Source organism: Athene cunicularia (assembly GCF_003259725.1).
Source record: "Athene cunicularia isolate RWA chromosome 8 unlocalized genomic scaffold, athCun1 chr8_part1, whole genome shotgun sequence".
In the NCBI taxonomy this organism is placed as follows: Eukaryota; Metazoa; Chordata; class Aves; order Strigiformes; family Strigidae; genus Athene; species Athene cunicularia.
The window spans coordinates 28,399,917-28,425,130 of NW_020799109.1; the positions used below are offsets into that span (position 1 = coordinate 28,399,917).

The 25,214-nt window shown below is 47.4% G+C and overlaps 1 protein-coding gene across 1 annotated transcript; it reads right to left on the reverse strand.

Moving 5' to 3' along the window:
• PRRX1 (paired related homeobox 1) lies at positions 1-25,214 on the reverse strand. The gene is made up of 4 exons (XM_026853997.1): positions 25,100-25,214; positions 6,683-6,858; positions 5,939-6,120; positions 1-249 (listed from the first exon to the last, which is right to left on the reverse strand). The coding sequence occupies exons 1-4, from the start codon at positions 25,212-25,214 to the stop codon at positions 111-113; spliced, it is 612 nt and encodes a 203-aa protein (XP_026709798.1). The 3' UTR covers positions 1-110.

The following is a 25,214-nucleotide window of genomic DNA, read 5'->3' on the forward strand; positions in this document are numbered from 1 at the left end:
GGTGTTGGGGTTTTTTTTTGTTTTTTCTTTTTCTTTCAGCACAAACAAGTTGCGAAGCAGGACGGGTGCTGTTGTATTTCTTCCTTCTGCAAGGCAGCTGCCTCCAGTCGTTAATTGACCGTGGGCACTTGATTTCTCTGTAAACTATATTCCTTTGCCTTCAGTCTCAGGTTGGCAATACTGTTGGCCATATTCATGCCCTGTGCTGGACTGGCATTGGTACATGTGGTGGAGTAGGTGGCCATGGCACTGTGGGATGGAAAGAGAGAAACATCACGTCAGACATGGTCTTCGCACCATACAGAGAGCAGATGTGCATCGCAGAGAGGTTAAACCCTGGCATTTCCATACCTGTGGGACGTATTTCTTATGTAAGCAGAGAATTATAACTACTTTTTATTTAACACCCCTGTAAATCTTTCTGCTGCAATTCACTTACCCAGGGATAGCCAACACCAAAGCTGATTGAAGTCAACAGGAAAATTTCCATTTACTATTTTCTAACCCAAAAGGTTTACAATGAGGTCAGGGTGCCCATCCTCCCAGTTAGACTACTGTCCTTAAAAGTATTCCCACTGGAAGCAATGTCTTTTTGATGAGAGCAATTTCTGGGTTTACTGCTTGTGAAATCACGTCACTTCTGAAACAGATGTTACATTAAAGAAACACTCTGGGAAAAACCCATTTCAACAATTGTGATGCTTTTTGGTTTCAGCCTTTTGGAATGAAAATTTCCACTTTTCCCTCAAAACATCAGCTGATCATAAAGAGCATGCCTTAAAGGCTAAGGGGAAAAAAACCCCAAAACATCCTTTCTCCCTTCAAATCGTGACTTTATTCATGAAAAACATTACTTTTAACAGCGGAGGCTGAACAAAGATCTCCGAGTCCTTTCTTACCCTACCAAAAATTTGCAAATCTGCTTTCCAGACCACTAGAAAACTTTAACTCACATGTTCCAGGTTTCTGTGAAAAGCAAAGACCCAAAAACCAGCAAACTGTCTGACCTGCTGCATTTTCTATACATGAGTCCACAGATCAAAACCAGTTGAAAACCACCAAGTGAACTAGAGATGGCCATTTAACATAGCCAGCATGTTCAGGAGGAAACCACAAATACTCTCTGGGAGTCAAGCTCAGATCTGGTGCTGACCCTTTCCATCTGCCTGGCCGGGTGGCTCACATCTTGAGGCTCTGGGAAATGCTCTCCTCCACCCACAGCCCGGGAAACAAGATAGCTTGTTTTTTTCGTATTTTCTTTTGTCTTTCTCTTTAAAAAATAATTTCTTCTGGTGCTGACCTCCATGACTGGAAAAGCCTTTGCAACAGCAAATGTTCCTTGAGGGAAATGGACATTTGCTGTGCCAACAGATCAGGCCATGGACATGCATGCTCATCCCTAAGCACTGGTGGTATCTCTGACTTCATTGGGCAGAGCTGACCTGCCAGGAGTTTAAATGCAATCCTCAGTCTCCATGAGATTCAGACTAAGTAATACTAGTAGGTCCCATCCCACATCAAATAACTCCTATTTCTCACTTTAAAATCAGGGAAAATAACTTGTCTTCAGGGAGGAACTGTCATTTCTGCATCAGGACCGGTGGAAACACAACAGCTTACACACACTGAAAGTACTGGTAAGACCCATAGATGTGAAGCTGCTTACACCCATCCAGGGAAAATCACGGAAAACTCTCTCCAGGAGAACAAACATTCAGAACTTTTTGAGAGTCTCTAACAGCTACTGCAAGGACATGGAGGATGGACATTAAAATACACACATCAAAATACATGCTTGACTTTGCCCAACTTGGGGTGCATCGTCTGCACTTCACTGGGGTCCAGGACATGATGGATCAGCACACCTGGAGCCTTCCCCAGCCAGTTGTGTACCCCTTCAGTTCTCTCTCCATGGCTGGGTTGGTTACTTTACCAGGTCAGCAGCAATGTGAGAAGCCCAACTGCTGCCTGCAGAGGCACTGCAAAGTTTCACAAGCTGTACAGCTGGTGGCTACTTAAGCACCTGTTCCCACCCACTTCCACAAGGTCCATCTTCCCCATGTTTTTGTGCTGGAAGAAACTAGAAGACCCTCAAGGATACTCTAGATTAGATAAAATAGGAATTTTCCATCTCAGGTGTAAACTGTCCCATTCAAAACCAGACTACTGCCCAAGTCTGATCTAAAACTCCAGGGAGCCTCCTGCTCTCAGCTCCCCAGAGGTGTGGGAAAAATTACTGTTGCCCAGTGAAATCTCTGCTCAACCCAAACTCTCCAGAAATACTCTCTTTTAGCAAGCTATCCCCCAAGGAGCAATGTGCAAGATGGCTATCTCCAAACACCGGAGATAGCTCCAGAGACTCTCCAGGGTCTAGTAAGGGTTGAAATCACCGCACTGCCCCCACCCTCCACCTCATTCAGGCACAGAAAGTCTCCTTCCTCTACTCAGCTGCCTGCTTTCATGAAACACAGAGGAACATCAGGCTTCTGAGGTCTAAAATCCTCCCTTCAGATATGGTTTTCAATGGCCCGTGGAGTCAAAGGTTGTTGGAGTGGGAAGTGCAGCCTGACGGCACGAATGCTAGTCTTGTTTTCTTAGGAACCTATGCTAAAAAATGTCTAACAAAAACATTTCAACTTAAAAAAAATAACAGTATCTACTTGGCTATCTACATGACAGAGATCTGCAAATAGCTTTGGTTGACCTGTGGCTGAATGCATTTGGAGAATAAACACACTGATTGAAAACTTTCCCCAGATCTAAAAGTAAAAACAGCACCAGCCGCAGAACTCTCAGCCCTGCTCTCAGCTCTCTCCCGGACTAGCTGTTGATCAGGGGCTGGTACAGCAGTGCCAGGAGATGAGGAGGGGGCAGAGGGCCATGCAAACACTCTGCATGTCTTTTTTTCACTAAGTGTCCAAAACTTGAATAACCCTACTCAGTTCAAAGCTTTAATGAGGCTGTGACAGCCTGGCCCAACTGCCCACTAAGATGAATGCAATTGCTGAGATGACCAGTAGGATTAGAAAACCTGGGCAACATAAAGTGTCTGAGGGTCCTGACCACCCCACTTTGTGGAAATCAGCTGCTCTGCTTTTCTGCCAATGCCTCCTACCCCTCCTGCAGTCCATCCTGGTTTCGCATGTCAGCCAGCGGGGATGGCTGTAAACTGCAAATGTCTTTGCTGAAACATCTTGGCTTAAGACAAGGGCAAGACAGCAAGACAGAATCACAGAATCGTCTAGGTTGGGAAGGAACTTGAAGATCATCTAGTCCAACCGTTAACCTAACACTGACAGTTCCCAACTACACAATATCCTTAAGCGCTAAGTTGACCCAACTCTTAAACACCTCCAGGGATGGGGACTCCACCACCTCCCTGGGCAGCCCATTCCAACGCCTAACAACCCGTTCTGTAAAGAAATAATTCCTGACATCTAGTCTAAACTTTCCTTGGTGCAACTTGAGGCCATCACCTCTTGTCCTGTCGCTTACTACTAGGTTAAAGAGACTCATCCCCAGCTCTCTGCAGCTTCCTTTCAGGTAGCTGTAGAGGGCGATGAGGTCTCCCCTCAGCCTCCTCTTCTCCAGACTAAACACCCCCAGTTCCCTCAGATGCTCCCCATCAGACCTGTGTTCCAGACCCTGCACCAGCTCCGTTGCCCTTCTCTGGACACGCTCGAGTCACTCAATGTCCTTTTTGTAGTGAGGGGCCCAAATCTGAACACAGGAATCGAGGTGTGGCCTCACCAGTGCCGAGTACAGGGGTCAGATCCCTTCCCTGTCCCTGCTGGCCACGCTATTGCTGACACAAGCCAGGATGCCATTGGCCTCCTTGGCCACCTGGGCACACTGCTGGCTCCTGTTCAGCCGGCTGGCAATCATCCCCCCAGGTCCCTCTCTGACTGGCAGCTCTCCAGCCACTCCTCCCCAAGCCTGTAGCACTGCTGGGGGTTGTTGTGGCCCAAGGGCAGCCCCCGGCATTTGGCCTTATGGAAACTACTCCAGTTGGCCTCAGCCCATGGCTCCAGCCTGTCCAGGTCTCTCTGCAGAGCCTCCCTGCCCTCGAGCAGACCAACACTCCCACCCAACTGGGTGTCATCTGCAAACTGACTGAGGGTGCACTCGATCCCCTCGTCTAGATCATCAATAAAGATGTTAAACAGGAGTGGCCCCAAAACCAAGCCCTGGGGGACACCACTCATGACTGGATGCCAACTGGATTTAACTCCGTTCACCAAAGACAGTGAGGATACCTCTTCGCACTGTGGAGAGGCACAGCCATGTCTGGACCTTAGAGGGAGTAAAAACATCGCTAAGGCTTTCCCTTCTCCTTTGGTGTCCTCGTTCACACATCCCAGATGCCTTAGGCTTCTTGTTGCCCAGTGGCCCCAGACAGCCCTTCCCAGTGTGCCCCTGGAAGTTACCTTTGCAGGGTCTTCTCCTAGAAGCCGTTATGAAGCCCCTCATGTAAACAACATCTTGGGAGGGACGATCTATTTTTAAAAGTGTGAGAGGTAGAAATAAGCCACAAGTGTTCAGTAGGGATCTGGTACTGTGACCAGAGCAGTCTCAGTGGGGTGGGGAAGGACCTGTGCTTCTCTGCCCTGAACTCACCACCCAGACTCCTCCCTGGGATGCTACACCAAGGAGCACTTCAGAGAGAGAAAGCTTCAACCCCAAAAGGGGGATTTTGCCAGACAGCAGTCCTCAGATAAAATCCAAAGGATAAGGGCCATCTTTAAGACCAAACTGGTGGTCATCAAGAGCATGGAGTGGGTGAACCTAAGACTCGTTCTTCTGGAGATACAGGGTGGATTAGGAGGACCCCATGGCACTGAAGCAACAATCAGGAAGGCCATGTGGTTGCAGACCTAACTGTGCAAACAATGTTTTGGGTGCAAGAAGGGGGTCAAAGTGACTGAACAAGACAGGTCCTGGGCATAGTGTGGAAGCCAGTGGGAAGCTGGCTGTGACCAAGCCAAATGAACATGAGGAAATCCAGCCAAAGGCTGCAAGGTCCTGACCAACAATGAAGCCACTATACTAAAAAATACGCACCAACCTCATTTTTAATTGCCTACAAGCCAGCTGGCTCCCCACACACAAACATATCCTGTGGATCTTGCATCCACACCCAGTTCTTGCTGGGCTGTGGATGGCACAGAGGAGGACAGGGAAGCCCGTGACATGCATGGACATCCCAGATCCTTTGAGCAAACTGGGGTTGCCACATCTGCACTTCTTTCCTGCCACCCCTTAAGCAGCGCTGGTCACAGATGGACACTGAACACCAGAAATACCTGGTCCTTACTGTGGGCAAAAGAACAGCACAGCTCGTTCACACACATGCTTGTGCTCTAGCAACTAGAAAGAAATTGCCCACCAGTTCAGTGCTGACCAGAGGGGAGGACTGGAAGCAACATGCATGGAGCGAGTTCCCAGCCCTTCCTTGCATCCCAACCAGTGACTGCCGTGGGACAGCCACAGAACTCCCTCTTCTGGCCACCGTGTGGTGGCTGAGCATCCCCAGTGCTCTGCCATGACCAGTGTCCCATGGAAAGGTTTCTTCCTTGCTTTAAACTGGATGCACCAGGGAAGCAACTGCAATCCCTTTTGTTCCCATGTATTTCTACCTGATCCTCTTTCAAAACTTCTCAAATTGAAGAGACCACAAAAAAAAAAAGCCTCAACCTCCCATGCAGACAGCTGCCAGAAAGCCACAATGATGCTGAACCAAGCCCACCTTGCAAGTCTGACAATGAGATGGGGTGGGATGGGATCGGGTAAGGGAAAAGCAGTTGGGTGGTCAAACTGCTGTATCCTCCAGTTGTCCCATTCAACTATTAACAGCCCATTAGAGCTGTCTGAGGGCCACTCTCAGGCTGCACAATACTATGCCAGAGACTGGTCAGCCCCAGAGGGGTTATTCACTCACCTGTAAGGCGAGGCAGTACCCCAGGAGAGATAGTCGGTGGGTCTTGGAGCTGGGCGAGGTACTATGGGCTGCTCCACAGCGGTCACGTCCCCTGAGTAGGATTTGAGCAGAGAGGCATTCTTGCTGGCCAGCATCGCCCTCTCGTTCCGGCGAAACTTGGCTCTCCGGTTCTGGAACCACACCTGGGATGGGAAGCGCACAGACCCACCAACCATCACAACCAGCTCTGCTGCAACTCTCACTCTTTCACCACATCGCCTCTGCCCTGCTGGGCAAGACAGGACTCTGAAAGCAGGCTGCTTCAGCTTGCCTGTCACTGGAAAACTAATGAAAAGACAATCCTTACATCTGCCCTGATAAAGCCCCTGTGTGAGGAACTGGCTAAGTAAGATCACATCGTATTCCATGGTCTGCTTTGACCTTCAGAAAAGTGCAGGCTTGCAAGCTAAGAGCTGAGCAGCTCAAGATAACATGAGCAGCCTGAGCACAGAACATCTGATATCTTGGCCTTGAACAAACCATCTGACCACAACACATCTGACTGAGCAGGTGGTAAGTATGGTGGCAGATCAGGCCTGGCAGTCCTCCTCAAGGCATGGCATGCTTGGGACTGCAGTACAGCATGACCCAGGAGCTTGATGACTCCAGTGTGCCACGAACACCTTAAGGATTTCTGCTGCTGTACTGGAATAGCCTGGTAATGCTCCCCAGGTGAGGTGTCTGGATAGAAGCTGCAATGATTACCTGAACTCTGGCTTCAGTGAGGTTGACCCTGCGTGCAAGGTCTTCCCGTACAAAGGCATCAGGGTAGTGTGTCCTCTCAAAGACCCTCTCTAATGCCTGGAGCTGGCTGCTGTTGAAGGTAGTCCTGTTCCTTCTCTGCTTTCTTTTCTTCTTTTCTTCTGAGTTCAGCTGATCATCTAGGAGAGACAAATGGAGATTTAAAAGGCTAGAAAGCTAGGAGCCCACAGCAGTGGGGTGAATAACCTCAACAGTTTCAAGGTGAAAAGGATTTAGGAAGAGGCTTGCACAATTTTGATACCACACCTTAACCATGCCGTGTTAGTTCCCGTGTAAAAAGAAGGTGGAAAGCGCATTGACCCCAAGCATTTATTTCCCAGCTCAACTGTGTAAGGCTTGTACCAGCTCTCTCAAGTTACCCCATGATTCAGCTTCCTTATTTCTAAAAAGAAGCAAAAAAGTCCAAAACACATCTCCCCATTCCTAACAATCCTAGAAACCTTTTCTGACCATAAAGAATCCTGAACGCCTGTTCACTTGGCTTCAGATTTCCAAGGATTGCCCTTACTGGGACATAACAGAGCCCTGTGGGGTGAGCACAAGTCCTGCACCAGCTCTTACTGACTGTGAGAAGATGTGCCCATCTCTGAGTAAGGAAAAGGCAAGGAAATGGCTATTACTTGGAGCTTGACTACAGCCAAGGTAATGCCATTCTCTGTATGTAGTTCCATTTGGCTTAAATGAGGACTTCACTTTCTTATCCTCCCCACATCCAGACTGAGGCGCATCAATTTGGGCAGAGATGGGGAGCTGCAAACAAAGAGGTGTCAGACAGTGGAAATGAAGCATGATGATACTGGCCTGAACAAGAAACAAGCACAAAAACCAGTTTCACTTGTACGTTTGCAAGCCAAGGACGTGGAAACAGTCAGACAGACATGAAGAGCGTTGCAATTGGGAAGCAAAAACCCAGTAAGAGAGAGACTGATCATAAGCACATCGGATACCATTGACTGAAGAACAGTTGTACACTCTCCAGCACCCCTCATTGCCTTGCCCAGGCCAGCAAGGCAGGAAGCAACAAGCTGTGCGTCCCGTAAGAGCACATATTGTTTTGTGCCCGATTTGTATTTACCCCAGCAATACATCAGTACATCCATACATCTGGAGTCACACTGCTTGTGCCTACGGTCACTGGAGTAACATCAGTGCTGAGATAACTACGAATATCTGTCCTGCACCATCTCTCCTTTTCCCAGCACTGTTGCACATGCCAGTGTAGCAGCAGTGATGGAGCTATCCACGCATGGGCCCTCACAGGTACTGGCAAGAGGTGAGTGATATCTCTAGGGGTTTGAATGCTCTTCATTTGGAGAAGCTGGAGGCTATGACACTGGTTTTGCTTGTACCCTACCTGTACTGAAGCATGTTCACTCATCACACCAGTCACAGCACAGCAAACACATCAGTTAACGGTGAGAACCACACCAAAGGAAGTGGAGAGCAAGGGACCCGCCAGCAGGAGCGGGAGCCTACTTCTGCCTCTGTAGAACAGCCCCGTTCAGGCTGCAGGACTGGTCTGCCATTGCCTTGCACTCGTTCCTCTTCAAGTGCTCCAGTATGTTGGGGTCTCACCAAAACCATCAAGGCTTCTCACACTCCTGCAGCTCCATTCCTCAACCCTCCCAAGCATGCTGGGCAGAGCCCCAGGTGGGCAATGTCAGCATGGTCCCACTGTCTTAAGTGGAAGAACAGTAGTTACACCTGGGAGGATCTGAGCCAATATACATGTCAGCATGCATTAAAATATAATGATCATTGTATCTATAAAAATGCATGTGCTAGTGAATTATATTTCACTTTCAGTTAATCACTGCGTACCTTGGCCCAGATGACAGTCTCACTACTGAGAGTCCAAGGGCTTGACCTGCTATATACAGTTGCAGAATATTCCCTCGACAGTCATTTCTCTTGTCATGTACAAATATGACAGCTCCCCTCATCCTCTTGTTCTCAAGGGGGTATGTAAGGCACAGGGAGAAGCTGACAAAGAAATCAGTCTATGGTTGTTGTCCTCACCACCTGTTTGTGTTACTTTTCACAGCCCATCTGGTAACAGTTACTGCACCTGAATGCCTTTGGAGCAAGGCCCATCCATTTGGGAACAAAAGGACATTCCTCTTAAATTAAACCAGGTTTTTCAAATTCCTGCAGGTTTACAGCTCCTCTGTCCCCGATCCTTTTCCAACAGCCTGACAATTCCCAGCAGACCCCTTTCCAGTCTGGGGATTCCTGGGCACAAAACCATACCCTTGGTTTTCTTGTATCCAAGAGGAAATGTTTGGAGACCAGTTTTTAACAGGCATGTTGAATCATAAAGCTGAGCTGGGAAGGGATTGGCAGAGGCAGGAACGTGCAAGAAAAAAAAATGTGTGTAGGAAATCCCGGGGCATTAAACAAGGCAGGTGTGTCTACCTTGCTCAGGTGATGGGAAGCAACGGGGTGAAGCAGAGGGATGGGATTTAACTGCTGCTTGTGCAGAACACCATGCACACGTTTCTGCCTGCTGGGGGGGTTAGCAGTGTCACAGAGTCTGTCCCTTACAAAGAAGCAGAAAACTCCTGCACGCCGCTCTCTTGACTGATCACCAAAGTTTTACAAAAAAGGTCAGCGATTTCCCCCTGGCTTTACTGGCAAGCTTCAACGTAGTTGTGCTGCTATGCACCATACAACATAGCAAACAGCCAGCAGAGAACAACCCTGAGGGCACAATCGTCCCTCTGGATGGCAGAAACACTGCAAGACCTGCTGCTGTAGAAGCCAATGTCAACATGGGTATCTGGCCTCCTTCTGAGTTATCTATGTGATGCCATTTTCTAAACTAAACCCTGCCTACGTGGACTGGATAAACAAATCAATAAAAGCCTTTGGGACCCCTTGGGAATCCCCTCCAGGCCCTTGAAGTGTCAGTTCCTGCCCAGAAGATGACACCCGTCTCAAGGGAGCGCAAACCCCAGGCTGTCTGGCCATTGCTCAGATCCTGCGTGACAGTTACACATGAGGAAGGGTGAGCACATTGCTCTGGGGAGGGAGAAGAAGGGCCAAAGCCTGTAAAACGCTGGAGAACAAGAATCCCTCCTGCCAAGCACGTTAACACAATTTGCCTGGTTTCCTCCCAGCATAAAGTGAGACACCAGTGATTCACAGCTCACCTCATAATTACTGGACCCAAAAATAGCAGGGCCAAGAAACGGAAAGTTGCAGGCACTGGCCATACTGCAGTGACTCACGGTTGGGTCACCGTTGGCTAATGCACCTCCAGCATCGGCTGGCACGGAGCAGGGACATGAGTCACCACCCCCTTTTTCCAAGACGTAGCTGGACTGGGGTGGCTCAACAGCAAAGCACAACCTGTGACAGGGCAGTCGGGATTTTGAGATCTCCTTCCACTACACCTCTGAAACAGCACAACACAGCTAGATCCAAATGTCTACAGGAGTTACACAGGCAGCAGGAAAAAAAAACAGTAATAGCCATATTAGCCCAGAGCACCGCTGGGTTGATCATGCCTTGCATTTTGCCATGCAGACATACCATATGTTGATTACAAACTGCTAACGAGGGAGTGCAGACACCTAAACCCCAGGTGTCTGCAAATGTCACCTTGCTCACAACAGTCACCGGCTGCCTTCAACATGTCAGCCGGGTATTTTCTTTCTTTTTCCTGCCATTATTTTTTTATCAGGAAACAACACTGAACACTGAAAAATGGTATTCCTAAACAGTGTTGACAGCACTACTGACTGGAGTCAGCAGAAAACGAGAGAAGAGGAAACCAGCTCTAAAGCTTTTTAGATGGCTCAGAAGTCTGTCATCAACATTCTTTTAATCAGAAATATTTTATTACGAGCAGCGTTCTCAAAAGCTGATCCGCTTGCAAATGCATCCCCCAGAGACGTCGAAAAACACGTTCTCCTCTCAGGAGCCCCATGCTGGAAAACCTGGGAATTTAATTTCCAAATCCCAACCCTTCATGTTCGGCTGGGGGATTTTGTTTCCTGTTTCCACATTTGTGTTTTCCTGTGTTATTTCTACATTCACCCATGACATACAAATCCTGGTGTCCTACACAAACACACTTCCGGGATGGAAAAAAGTATTTTTAATTGCTCCTAAATGATACAGTATGAAACGTCCTATTCTTTTTTCTCTTGCTCATCACACCTCCTCTTGCAACGAGGCAGATCCACACCTGAAGACACTGATTATGCTCTGTATCACACAGTGGCTGTCCTAGTGTCTGTGACTATCACTGGGGTATCATCAGACAGCTCCTGTTGGGATGCCACACTGAAAATACAATGCATTATAAAGCAAAACAGAGTTGAGAACTAAATGCCTACACATAAGTTACAAGATCAGTATTTTTTCCACCAATACTTGCAACCACAACATATTTTGGATTTCCAGTTTGCAGGAATGCCTGTACATACTTGCTTTCATTCCAGGTCAGAACAAAAACTGATCTGCAGATGGGATTTACATTGTGTGGGAAGTTTTGAGAAGTTTTGACCAGTTCTATTAAGTCCAGAACCAGCTATTATAGTACATTAATTGGATCCAAATTGAAAGTAAACAATTGGATTTAATTAAGTGAGGGACAGAGACATTTAGCTGCAATATCATACACAGTAAGGCAGGAAAGATTTGTCACATCAGTTATATAAACCGAGAAAGATTCCAGGAAGAAAATAAGGAATCACACTATCATCGCAGCCTCCAAAATAAGAAGTTGCCGCTAAAGTTTGCACAGAGATTAAATAAAAAAACGAGACAAATTATTTCATAGGGAAAAAAATAATCTAGAAACTAAAAACCTACCAACCAAAAACTCTTAAAAAAAAAAAAAAATCCTGCAAGCCAAAGAAGTGAAAAGTTTTATTCAGAGTGGTGGAGAAAGAAAGGAAAAAGGAGAATAGAAGAGAGTGGAACAGGTTTTTTTATTGGTTTTAAAGTTAAATTTTAAGAAGCTTGAGTAGAAATATTTCTGTTGGTTGCCCCTCGCTTCGGGCAGACTCCTCTCCCCAACATCAGCCGTCCAAACAGTTAGAGCCCTTTGCAGGTTCATGTTCCAGTTTTATTTGCACTCTGCTTTGCTTTCGATTCAAAATACTGCAACACTCTGGGTGCAGGGCAGCTTTGTCGACTTGCATCATAAAAACCAAAAACCCAAACCCGAAAGATTTAATCAAAGCTAAAACAAGGCACCAGGAAGGGGAGTGGGAAGCAGGGACAGGGACATACAAAATCCACCTGATGACAAAGCCCTGCCCTGATCGATTTGAGACAGGTCTTAAGTGATTTTACACTGGTGGATGCTGGAGACAAGCTAGCATGCCACAGAGTGGGGCTGCCTGTGGGCAGGGGGTCCCACAAACACAAGGTTGCACCCCATCTAAAAGAGCCAGTAGGCACCAACAGCACTCAGCGCCGAGCCCAGGCAGAGCAAAGCTCACCCTAAATGAGACAACCTCAACCTGAAAAGCCTCTTCCCAGCCTGAAAACATCACTTTGGCAGAAAACAGGGAAAAGCCTTGCACTTCTATTTTCCCTTGGGTTGTTTTGTGTCTTTGACCAGGCTGGACAGCCAGGTCCATAGCTGGTTTTGCAGCTTCCCTTCCCAAGCATTGCCTGGAAGGACTCTGCTCCTCTGGGCAGCAGAAGCCCATAGCCCAGCAGCATCCATCCTCTTTACCAGATGTGAGCAGGGACAGAACAGGGGCAAGGGGACCCACATGGATAAGATTTCATCCTCAGAGTTGCCTGAAGTATCTTTCTAAAAGCTCCCATGAGAGAACAAACTCGAGTTTATATGTATTTCCATGCATGAAACGTATTTTCAAACAGAAATAAGGTTTAGCTTCAGGGTACACAAATGCTACATGGAGAAGTTATTATGTTACACCAGACATCACAAATGTAGGCAATACGGAACAAAGATGACACTTAAAAGAAAACTAAATATGTTAAGGTAGGAGATGCCTATTAAGTCATGTACTGAAGCTAGCCCTGATAAGCAGATACACCTAAGCCAGCTGTACAACCATAATAACAGCAGGTTTGTATCTGTGGTTACAGGTCAGACTATGGAGATTTTCAAACTATCATTTTTCTCCCATTACAAAACACTGGCTGCGCTTTTTTCTAATCTTTGCTGCTTATTTGTTTGTTTTTTCTGCACCATCTGTGCACAAGACCTCAAGTTATTTCAATTATACAGAAAATTCAAGTATCTGAAGTTCCACTCTTGTTAAGATCACCAGGAACAGAGGAAAAAAAACCCCAAAGAAACAGATGCTATATTTCTTTTAAAAGCCTTTGCTTTTGATTATCTTGTAAATTAATCACATTCAAATTTTGCACATAAAAAATAAGTTATTTTGTGCATGAGCATGGAACTTCAGAAAGGCAATAATGAATTTTTTATACAAAACCTGAGTTTTAATACTAAATGGAAAAGTGTACTTTCAGCATTACCCATGCAGCTACAGCAGTTTCTCTCCAAAGTGTCTGCAATGTGGAACCTATCAGGATAATTTTTAGCTGACCGCATACAAACAATTACATATCATTACAGAGCTGTGAATAGTTTTTGCATGGATAGCATGCCTACGGTCTCCAGTTGCACCCGGCTCTGCCTGCCAGACTAGGGGAACTCACTGAGGTCCTGTACAACCACAGATTCACCAGTGCCAATGGTGAAATCCACTGTGCTCCACCAGGACAGGCGCTCGAGCCAAAGGACCTCCCACCTATGCCAGAGACAAAAGGGACATTTTCTGGTGGGCTTCAAGGCACAGCAGCAGTCAGTGACTCTCACCCACCAGGTATAAGGTCTTGGGGTTGTCGCCTTCCTGATGGAGAGCCTGTAGAAACCTCTGAGCTCCTGAAAACTAGTTTCCAGCATGCAAACAGCTGTCACCCAGACTTATCAGGTGCTGCAGGGACCTGAGTGCAGAGGCATCCCCTTGTGCTCTGCTCTGCACTTCTGCATGACTGCAGAACTGGGGATCAGGTTCCCTCCACAAACCCAACCTGTTCCCCTCCTGACTCACAGACAGGGCAGCATGAGCTCCTCCCTAGCAGCTACGAGCAGCTACCCTAAAACAAATGTAAGACAAAACTCCTTTTCAGGGTGGTTTTGGCTCCAGTGCTCTGCCTCTCATCTGGTGGGAGAACCTGCAGAGCACATGGGCAGTTACAGCAACTAAGACGTGTCCCCTCCCTAACCACATCAATGTTCCCACTTGCTGGAGTTGACAAAAGAACTGATGCTTGGGAAAAAAAAAAAAAGCAATCATGATCCAATGGAAATCTAGAGAGTCTCCCTGGAAAGACATGACGTTAAGTGTTAATTACTGGGAGAACAATATTTGCGGGTGCAAAAGTATACATCCTTCTCCAGAAATTGGTACAAAGCCATTGAAAGTCCCCCTAGATCCCACAGACCAGTGTAAATTCTGCTGTAACAGCTCTGCTTTTTTATTCACTAGGGTTTTCCTTCTGGGCATCCTACAGCTCGTGAGGCACATGGCTTAGTCCTGCTCTTCTAACAAGTCTTTCCACCGGGTCTTGGGGTCAGAGTGTTCCCATAATACAATAAGCGCTGTATGGATCTCATAAGCTCCAAGGCACAGTATGTTATGTGTTTGGAATTCCTTGTATGCTTTTATACTTTGTTTTACATATTGTAATTTTTATATGCATTACCACATTGATCCTTGGAAAATTAATTTTTAAAAAAATATAATCAAAAGCAAACACATATTTTAAAAGCCTGCCAGCGGCAAATCATGTTCTGTGAGACTGCATTTTGTAACTGACAAACTGACAGACCACCAGACCATGGCGGCGATCCAGCGGGGTGGATTTACCAGGCTCAGGAGGGGACAGGATCCAAGGGGGCTCTAGTCCTCCCCCCGAGTCCCTCATTAGCCTGATGCTGCAGAAGCACTGGACCTGTGATCGAGGAGCAGAAATGCAATCGCACAGTTCCACCAGCCAAAGCCCACCACCATACGCGAAGGTTATCATATCCAAAATGGGTCAGGGCACTCCAGCACAGCACTCAGCTGCAATGACGTCCAGCCACTGGTGCCAGTACGACCACCAGACCTTCCCTGGAGAGCTGGAGCACCTCAGTCTTCACAGGCCCTTCCTTACTCCTGGGCAAGACCTGGGATCAGTCCGTCTGGCAGCACTGAACACATGTGAAGTCACAGCTGTGCGAGGTTAGGGGCTATGACCTCTAACGCCTACATCCTCTTCCCCTCAGCTCCCCTTCCCATGCCATGTATCCTAATGTTTCATCTCAGGAATGGCATTCACACAGCCAAGATCAAACTTCCTAACCTCCACCCTGCTCCATCAGTATTTTTTCATTTCCAAAGCTGCCACTCTATGCTCTTGGCCCCCTCCCTGCCCTAGTTCATTCCAGATAACATCCTTGTCCTCTTCAGCACCCCTTCTTGTCCTTTCTGCAAAGACTTGGAAAGCTGATTTGTGTAATGCTGCCCCTTTTACCCTAATGTGCATGTGGTGCATATCCAAACTAGCACAACGGCTGGGAATATTCTTCCTAAGAGTCGCCACTGCTCTTAGATTGACCATGTAATGGGGATTTCCCATGCAGGAGCAGACTGGTGCACCAGGAAGGCCAGTATCCACCTGGATACCACCAGCTGCCTCAAAGACAGTGGCAACAAACCATCACAACAATGAGGCAAGGCATTAATCTATTTTCCACACTCATAACCCACTCCAGTGAGCTCCATAGGCTTATACACTATACAAAAGGCATACAGTATTATTTCCACCTGCCTTCCTGTTGGATTTACCTGTTGTACCCTTTCTCTTTATATACAGAGTTGACCCACAGACATATAGCTGGACATGAATCACGAACAGGTGTCACCTATGCTTCAGGTTTCAGGGACTAATACACCTTTGATGTCAAGCTGCTGAGACAAAACTTTAACAACAAAATACAGAACATCTTAGGGAGACTCCCTCATTGTAGGGACCAAGTGTGGGGTGGATTTTGATTCCTTCCACAGGAAGGAGTCTTTGGGAGAGAGCAAAACTGATGTGCTGCTGCTTGGGCCAGGTGTTAACGGGGTGTACTGGAGCCAGGAGCACAAGGCTGACAATACTGAGGTTGCTTCAGCCCTTTGGAATGGTACACCCCAGTCTTTTCAAGGTCTGTCCAGCCCTCAAAGTATTCCCTGAGACTAAAATAAATAGAAAACATTTCCACACTCTTCTGATGGCCATGGATTCAGAAGGCTGTGCCTCTCTGTTGGTGTTCACACATAAGGATGCATCTGCCAGAAGCCACAAAGTGGGGACCCTGTAGTCACTCTCCCACTGCACACCCACCTGAACTCTAGGCAACACCACTTTTATTAAATTTTCTCTTGTATTTAAATAAAGTGGCAAAAAATCTTCACCAACTTCAGCTCGAAAAACTCTTTAATGGGAAAAATTAAGAGATATTTTTGCAAGAATCAGATAAGTGAAAAATAAAAAAAAAAAAAAAAGGGATTTGCTGAGACAGAAAAGGACTGCTTTGGGTGCATTTTTTTTCAGTCCATATACATGTTGCAGATGAAGCACGTGGCATTTTGGGCCTTTCAAACTGGCTCATTTCCAGACACTGTGGCAGCCGCAAGAATCTGCAAATGTTACCCAGAAATCTCCTGCCCGTACTGGGAAAGACTGACTCAAGCTGACCGGCTTCATGAATGTCTCTGCTTGTTCAGGTCCCTGTGGAGGCCCACCGTGCTGCTGAGAAGTGCCATTATTAAACAGCCCCATCCTGACTGGATCTGGAAATTCACTTGGATGTGTTTTTTTGGTACAGAGGACCCATGCAAGCAGACAGACAATGACTGGTGGGATGCGTGCGCCAGCTGGCCCCACTGGTAGGCAGAAACACTGTTCTCAATGGATATTTCATCTGTTTATTGTTGAAATATGCAGGACTGAAAACGGCATGGCACAGAACGACCGTGCCGGGACCACAGGGCGCCACGGGCCGGGAGAAGGGGAAGTGCAAATGACAGTGAGAACATAGAAACCAGCTCTCCAAAGGCTGCGCTCCCCTTTCATTAACATCCAAGAACAAATGTGTTTCGACCAGATCAGACCACCACTGCCATTGTGCCTACCCAGCAAATTGGACTGGAGCCACTGCAGAGCTTCGCTTAGAAATCCAGATTTTGACCGCTAATGCATTTTATGGGTCCCTCTTGATCACAACTGGAAAAATGATGGCATCTGAGATCCAGAAATAACAGAACTTGAGCCTGGCTGTTAGCATCCAGCCCACCTGCCTCTTCCAAGGGCTGAGCATCCTGACCAGGAGCACACTCTTTGAGTGGGGGATAAAGGACTTTTACATCCCACATCGCTATGGGAGGCAAAGGGACTAAAGCGGGTAGGGCCATTTCAAAACAACCCTTTCTACTTCCCAAGCCTGTAGTGCAAACCTGTTCTTCTAAGGCCAGGGGACAGGGAGGAGGGACAAAACTGCTGCTGTGCTCTGGGGGCTTTTCGCTGGATGCAGCTGCATTCAGCAAAACAGGAGGGCAGATGGGATGGACCATAGGCTCCAGCATGCTCCGTACCCTGGCTCTGCAGGATGCAAAGGAAAATCAGGCTCAGACCCACCTCCATCCTTAGCCTCTTCTGGACAGCAAATGCATTTCACATTAGCTAATAAATTGCTACATCTTAAGTTTCTTAGCCTGCCGGAATGATGAATATTTTGGAATGTATTTTGAATGGTTCCCTGCCAGAGTTGAACAATCATCTAGAGATTTTAAATCAAAAGGCTGAAAAATGGAAACCTCTATTTCCACAAAGTTCACTGCAGTGTGAAAAGCACAACTCCCAGTAGAGGAGGCAGAATAATGATTGTCAGAGCTCCTGCGAATTGGGGCAAATGAGAGAAATGACACTCCCTAATACGTCTTTGCCTCCAGGTGATGAATTTATTACAGGATATCTGCTGATTGCTGCCCTTAATCTGGCTGAAATGTCAGATACTCTAACCTAGAGGATTTGACAATTTAGAAGACCTGTACAGAGACATAGGATACCTCAGCCACAAAACACTGCTTTTGGTCTGGTGCAAGGCTAGCAGACAAATACTGTCATTCTAGCACAATTTAACAGAATTTAAACCTATTTAAAGGCTCTAGCTGATGAAATACATCTATTGCCAGACTAGGCACATGCTCACTTAACAGAGGAGTATCTCAAAACCAGTAAAAGATTTGATGGCTCACCAAGGTAGCACAGTTGGAGAAACACGACTATGCACCCATGCTGCGCCATGTCTCCCTGCTCCAGGCGCCGAGTTCCACCAGCTGCAGGAGCCCAAATCAGTTCATCTAGAGGATCAGTCACCGGGCAAAGAGGGCTGAGAAAGCTCAGCACAAACCCAAAGCTTGGATGGAAAGTCTTCATCGATAAAGGAGACCATAAGTGTTCTGGTCTCATCGGAGCAGCCACAGATGGAGTGGGTCCAAGAAATAAGCTTCTCTCTCCCCTGTGGAGATGGCCTGTCTAGACACATTGGCAAAGCCACACTGCTGAGTTTGCAGTGCTGCATCCTTCTTGTATACAGCCTGTCAAATACAGCAAATTCCTGTCCTCCAGCCTGTTAGCATGGGCATTTTTTCAAACTTCCTAGCGTCAGTCATGTCCAGAAATGCCAATTACATTTAATGAGAAATTTTTAAACAGATGATTTCCCCCCCCCCCCGCCTTAGGAAAACATCTTACGATTTTTTTTATCAACCCTCTGGCAAAATAATTTGCTGGTTATTTTATTAAGTATATTTTGACCAACAATTAAAAGAAAATAAGAGAAGTAACAAAGTATTTTCAAGCCAAGTAACACAGAAATGTGAATATGAATTGCAATGGAAACCTGAAAAAAATGTTATCAAAATGATAAAAAAACCTACTCAATAAAACCTATAGGAGTTAAGATTTTTCACTAGGAAAACAATGATGTTAGAGAGTATTTAGAGAGAGCATGCCTAACCTCAGGGCCACATTCAACACAGTATGTACGTATAGGTTTAAAACCATCCAGATCAAAGCCTTCCTGAAATAAGTAAATGACCTTCCGCCAAACTCAAGATTACAGGGGTGATTAGTGTATTATACAGATTTCTCCATCATCAGAGGTCCTTAAAATGAGCAAGAGGAACACATGTCAGGACTGGCATAGGTCAAACAGCATGTGCAAATTCAACCTTGTCCTGGGGCACAGGTGGACTGATGACACAACTTCATCAGTTCTCTGCCAGACCCCCATCCCTGGAGCTCACACCATGCTCCCAGCTCTCAGTGAAGCTGTATTTGGGGGAAGAGCTTTGGGAGATGGCAACAAAACCAGCAAAAGAGCAAAGCTGGGCACAGAAAATAGAAGCAGGGGGGGATCTGGCAGCCAGGTAGATCCCCCTACTCCAGCTTTCTAAACAACTGTGGGCAAGCCAGGCTGCTCCTCTGTGCTTCCTTTTCCTTCCTTGCTTCGCTTCATCCATCTGTGTAGACATCCCACTCTTGGAGGACACGCTTGTGCCACTCTCTTTGTTCGTAACACATCTAGTAGTCCCAAACTTACAGGAATGCAGACAAAAAGCAAATCACTTCAAAACAAACCAGAAGTGGGATGCATTCACATTACAGTCACGCCATTCACGCTGTTGAGTTTCACAGCACAGAGAATAAATTAAACCATGTAATTAAAACACTTTCAGTGTATGGTATAAAGGTACACAGAAGCTATTTCATTTCAGTTGCATATGCAAATACTAGCTGGTGTATTTGTGAGTATTGCAGACACCATTTCCTAGCCATCATCAGTACTAACAGTGAGGCTCCACATCAATGCTAGCTCTGCTCCTAACCCTTTGCAGAAAAACAGTTGGTTTTGATTCAGAAATGAAGGCAGATGGACTTACTTCAGCTTAGTTTGGCTCCAAAGCAAAGCTTAACAGCACCCCAAGAGCTGATAGGCACCACCACGTCCTGCACTGGTGCTTCCCTGGGCCAAGCCAGCACGTAGCTTCTGAAGCTCAGGCTTGGTCCCCTCTGGATCAGCCACAGCCATGGCCATGCGATGGCAGGTGAGCACTGAGCATCGCCTGCACAAGGCCCCAGATCGCCCCACTGCTGCAGTGCAGTGGCTCCCTCAGCCTCATCGACCTACTGAACCATCATCCTGGGGCCTGGATGTCTGGGTCGATTTAGACAGAAGAGGCCATGGGATGGGCTTTCCACTCTGCTCCACAAACAGCATCCCTTGTGGGGACTTCTGAAATCTCCTTGTCCCTAAGAAAGAAAGCTCAGCTGCTTCTTGCTCACAGAAATCTCAAGAGCCCTCAGTTTCACTTAGGAAATCTCTGCCAACTTCTCTGATCGCAGGAATGAGTGTGCAGGCGACTCCCTGTCAGAGGCGGCTTTGTCCCTCTTACTCCTCATGCAGTTCTCCATGTATCTCTCAGAAAGGAGTACCAGGGATGGACAACATGGATCAGGCTGAATGCCCTCTCCTGCCAACCTCAGGCCCCAGCCACATGCTAGAAGTGCTGGCAGCAATGCTGAGCTAGGACTGCTGAGCAGCCAGACACAAAGCTCCTGGCCATGGGCCCACCGCTAGCCCACATCCCTGCAGGCATGTCCTTCAACTGGCCCCACATCCCAGTCTACTCACATCAGCTCTCCAGGCTCCCCCTCAGTCACAGAAATTGAATTTGAATTGAAAGACTGAGATCCCAGCATGGGAATCCAGAGTCCTAATATGCCAACAACTGTACTTGTAGCCTGGAAGGAGCCTCGATTTTCTGAGACAGGTCAACTGCCAGTACCCTTCAACCCCAGGCATGAGGATCACTACAAGGTGTGCTGGATGGGCTGAAACATCCCCCGTGCAGGTCCTGGAACATGCAAATTGCTATGCAAAGACTGCTGCCATGCAATGTGGTGTAACAAAGATCAGAGCACCCAAAGAGCCCCAGACCAACTCAGAGAGAACTAAAGCAGAATGGGCTGGTCCCAAAATAGGTCCTCTTTTTCTTTTAAGCACAGCTCATTAAGAGTTTGCTGGAAAAACAGAAAAACATTTTTCCACAGAGAAAAAGACATCCAAGAAAAGCCCTTTCGGACATAAATTGGCAAGAGACTCCCAAGCATTTATCTTCGGCATCGAATGTGCTCTGTCAGGAGGGCTGTAACTAACAATACGCTGAAAAACATGCCACAGACTTCCACTGTATTTTATTTGGCGCTAAGGGGCTATTCCTCAGCACAAAGTATTTGCAACTGGCATCAGTTAAACGAGAAATTACAACCTTCAAAAGACCTATTTAGCGTCAGCTGCAGAAAGTACGGAATTTGCCATCGGCTTAGATGACAACAGATTATGCCCCATAAAACGCTGCAAACACGCTCGGCTACAATGCTCAGCGTGAGCTGCCTGTTCAATGGGGACACTCAGCGCTTCCTGCCCCTTCTCAGGAGGCTGCCGCCTGGTTTAGGACTGGTGGCACCCCTTTCCCCAACCCTCTGGCTCACGTGCCTGCCAAGCTCAGCCACAGGGCTCAGGACACAGCAAGCTGATTTCTGCAAGGGCCTTGCTGAGCTGATGGGCAGCCATCAAAGCCAGGCTTGCACTGGCTCTAACCAGGCTGCAAAGAACCTCTGAGCCACACAGCACCATCTTGCTCCATTTGGAGCAAGATACCCCAAGATCATTAGTCCCACAGCTCATTAGTGCTAAGGAGGAATAAGAGGAATTCCTTCAGGCTGGATGTTCAGCTGGGACAGGCTGAAGTCAAAAGCAGAGAGAAGTCAGAAGGGTGTGGAGCCCAATGGGTGGGTGACCTGGCTCTGCTCCTAACATCGTGATTTGGGAACTCCATCACCTCCTCCTGATCCTGCACAGCTCAACTGAGTGCCAGGACAAGAGCCATGCTGCCCCTTTCCTGTGGGATTACTCCCACCTCCCCAAGAGGAGGAAAAGCTCTGCCAGCAAACTCCCCAGGCCCTCAAACCTTTTTCCAGTCCAGCCTGTCGAGCGCTCCAGAAAAGGAAACCTCAGAGTCAGGAAACCTTTCTGGTGTTTGCTCAGGACAAGCATCGTGTCCACATGGGAGTGCATGCAGGAGTACTCTGCAGAGAGCATGTATGAGTGAGGAAGGGAAAAGACCGTCACGTTAACCTGGAAAAAGCAATAGAGGTTCTTGGTCCAGAAATAATCTCTGCCTTGGCTCTCAGAGTGGGCTCCGGAGAGGTCAGCCTGAACTGTTTTCCTGCCGCAAACTCAGAGCTCGCTCAGTGAAGTGTAAAATGCTCCTGACCCTATACTGTGCAAAAACTTTACTGTTTCCTTTCTCAGCCTGAGTCAAAGGCACACAGCTACAGCAGACCTACAAAAACAGGGGTTTATTGGGCAAAGACCCTTCATTTACCTTGCTCTAGCAGGATATTTAACCATTCATGGGACTTGTGCAGCAACAACAAAAATGGAAGGGGGAAAAGGAGACTTTCTGCACATAGCTGCAGCCTGGGGCAGGCAGCCTGCCCTGCGCTAGCACGCTCTGCTCCAGTGCTTGTAAAACCCAGATGCTTGCGTGGCGTCTGCAGTCTTTGAGTTACCCCCGGCTCCTGCAGCCCAGGAATTGTCACTTGGCTTGAAAGCAAGTGTGTCTGTGAGTCTTTAACTGGGCCGGGGAGAGGCGATAGCTTTGCCTTGGCTGTGTCACCCAGCGTTGTTCACACACAGCAGGAGCAGCTAAAATGGGACCAATCTACATGTTCATGGACCCTAAGTTGGACACTCCAAGAATCACGCGATTGCCTCTGTAGGAAACCAGCATCAAGGCAGGCTCCAAACAGACTGTGCCTTCTCTCAGTGCACCCTCTGCTTTTTTTTTTTTTTTTTTTTTTTTTTTTTTTTAACCTCAAAGCTGGCTGAGTCTCACGCTTCTGACTTATACACATTGCCAGAGATGTACTTCTTTTACCCCAGGTTTTCACATGACAAAATCTGGAGCTTAAAAAATAGAAAAAGAATTAAGAGCCACAGTCCTTCAAGGAGTCACAGCAACCCTGAGACTGGACTTTGGTCCTGCTGTACTGGCATAGGACATTCATGCGGTAAGCAACAGTCCTCCCATAAAGGCTTCAAGCACTCTGTTAGCGAGCCAGGCAAAAGCTGGCATCCTGGTAGTAATGGTCTATGGTTAGCCAGTTGGCTCTATTTTAAAAGCTGAAGTGTGACAGCTAAGCCAATCTGCAGAACCCTTTGATGCTAAAGCCACTTGCAGTCAGGCGTCTAACTACAGGCTGAAATGCCCAACTTGAGGCAACTGCACAGGAAAATCTCAATCATTTCCCGCTCCAGAAGTCAGACGGCATTTTTGACAAGGGCAGACCCTGGAGTCCTCCCCTAGCTTTTTGTCAGGGGAAAAAAAAGGCCTTTTAAATTTATTCTCCTTACATAGAGACTCACAGGGAGACCAAGCCAACATCGTCAAATGATTGTATCAGAAGCATGTTTTATTTCCCAACATCTGATGGGAAGAAGCGTATCAAACCACATGTCATCTGCTGCCACAGGCTTGGGCCTGAGCAAACGCCTGCTGAATTCACAGTGAATGCAGCTGAGACACTGCTTTCATTGTGCAGACAGTTTAAGTGCCCCTTATGAATAGAGACGCTTTCCTGAATCAAAAGCAAGAGGGAAAAAAACCCCACATCTTCACATAAAAGTAAACCCAAGTAATATTTTGACCAAATCTGTTCCCAGCATTAGAAGGATTTCAGGAGTTGGAGATGAAAAGCTCCTCTTAAGCTGCAGAATTCATCCCCTCATCCATGATGAAGGATGGATGAGTTACTAAAACAAGTATTACATTTCATTCTGGCTGACAGCACTCTGATCTTGCCTTACATGAACAAGGGAGGCAAAAGCACTCCCCATGATTATTATTTACGTACAGATGACTTCAAGTCCTGCTTGTTGAGCCTGGGCTGTGCTAAAACATGCAGGTTTCTCCCACAAACCTCTTCTGTTGCTCAGGCATTTGTTTTGTAGTTGCTCTGGAAGTTTTATTGAATCTGTCACCTGGGCACAGAGGTAATAAAATATTAAAACTCCTTACCCCTGGGCACAGGCTGTTTCTTTCCCTGGTTATCTGCCAGCCTATGGCCAAAGTCAAGAGTCCCATCCTCACTGTCTGCCTTGGGAGACCAGCTGCTGCACTCACCCAGAGCCATGTCCAGAGAGACAGGTGCCCATATCCACCCTAACCACACACCTGCCCCGTAGCTCCACTAGCACTGGCTGAAACAGGCCAGGCTGCCCCAAAACAGCACTGAATCCCTGCAACTGCCCAGGCAGCTCTGGGTTATTCTCTCCCACCTAGCAGTCACCGGTAGCTGAGCATCAGCCTTTCCAGCTTTCAGGTACAGCTCGTGTCCAAAAACTCCCCATGCCTTCAGTTTTCACACAGAAGGGGCTTTGACTTCTCTCAAATCATTAGAGAAAATGAGCCTGGAAAATTTCAAGACCTGAAACTCCCAACAATAACCAAAGGGTAATACCTTCTGTGTTTGCTAGAGCAGAGAGTACATTTGCATGGCAGAGGTACTGCTCCTGAGCAATTAGGTCTCCTGCTCTGGGTCTTGCTTTACACTGTAAAATAAAGTGGGAAATGTTGTTGGAAAATCCCATCAAAGATCTCTTCCCTTCTCCCAGCTTTCCCCCCTCCTTGCTCTCCGTGCCAGCTAAGTTCAAGGCAGGCTGTGTCTTGCTCAGAGCGTGGCTTGCCACGTTGGAGTGAAGCAAGTTGGAGATGGGCCTCAGCCCTTTGCAGCAGCCACAACAGAGAGGACATCTTCTCCCCAGGGACACACTGACTGCATGGGGCTGGCCCAGCCACTGGGAGAGCAAAGCCAACGTGCAATGTATGGCAGGAGAGAGGCAGCAACAGCGGAGAAGCCAAGGGGCAGAGCTCGCACCAGCTTCTCCAGAAGGGAGACTGTGCCCTCAGATGGGCTGCTCTGGGCACCACACCTCTTAGAGGTGCTTTCCAAAAGGGCACCCCAGCTTCCCCAGCTGATTTCAACTGGCTTTCTGGAGAAATTGCTTATGATGCAACGCACTCTTTGCCTCTGATCTCCCTGGCAGTTTTTGAGTCATTTGCCAATTTCAACCACACTTTGAACAGGAACTGTGAAGGTAACTCAGCTCCTACAATTTTCTTGAAAACCTGGTGGTTCAGCAAAAGGAATGCTGGCAGCAAGAAACCAAGCAGTTGGGCAAGCCCAAGCTCTTACAAGACGCTGCTCTGACAAAGTGAAGGGAAATCCCAGCAGAGCTCAGCTCCATGGACATCCCAACCTGGAGGTGCACGGTGGCAGAGGCATCATCGCCAATGGCTGCCTCCTTCAT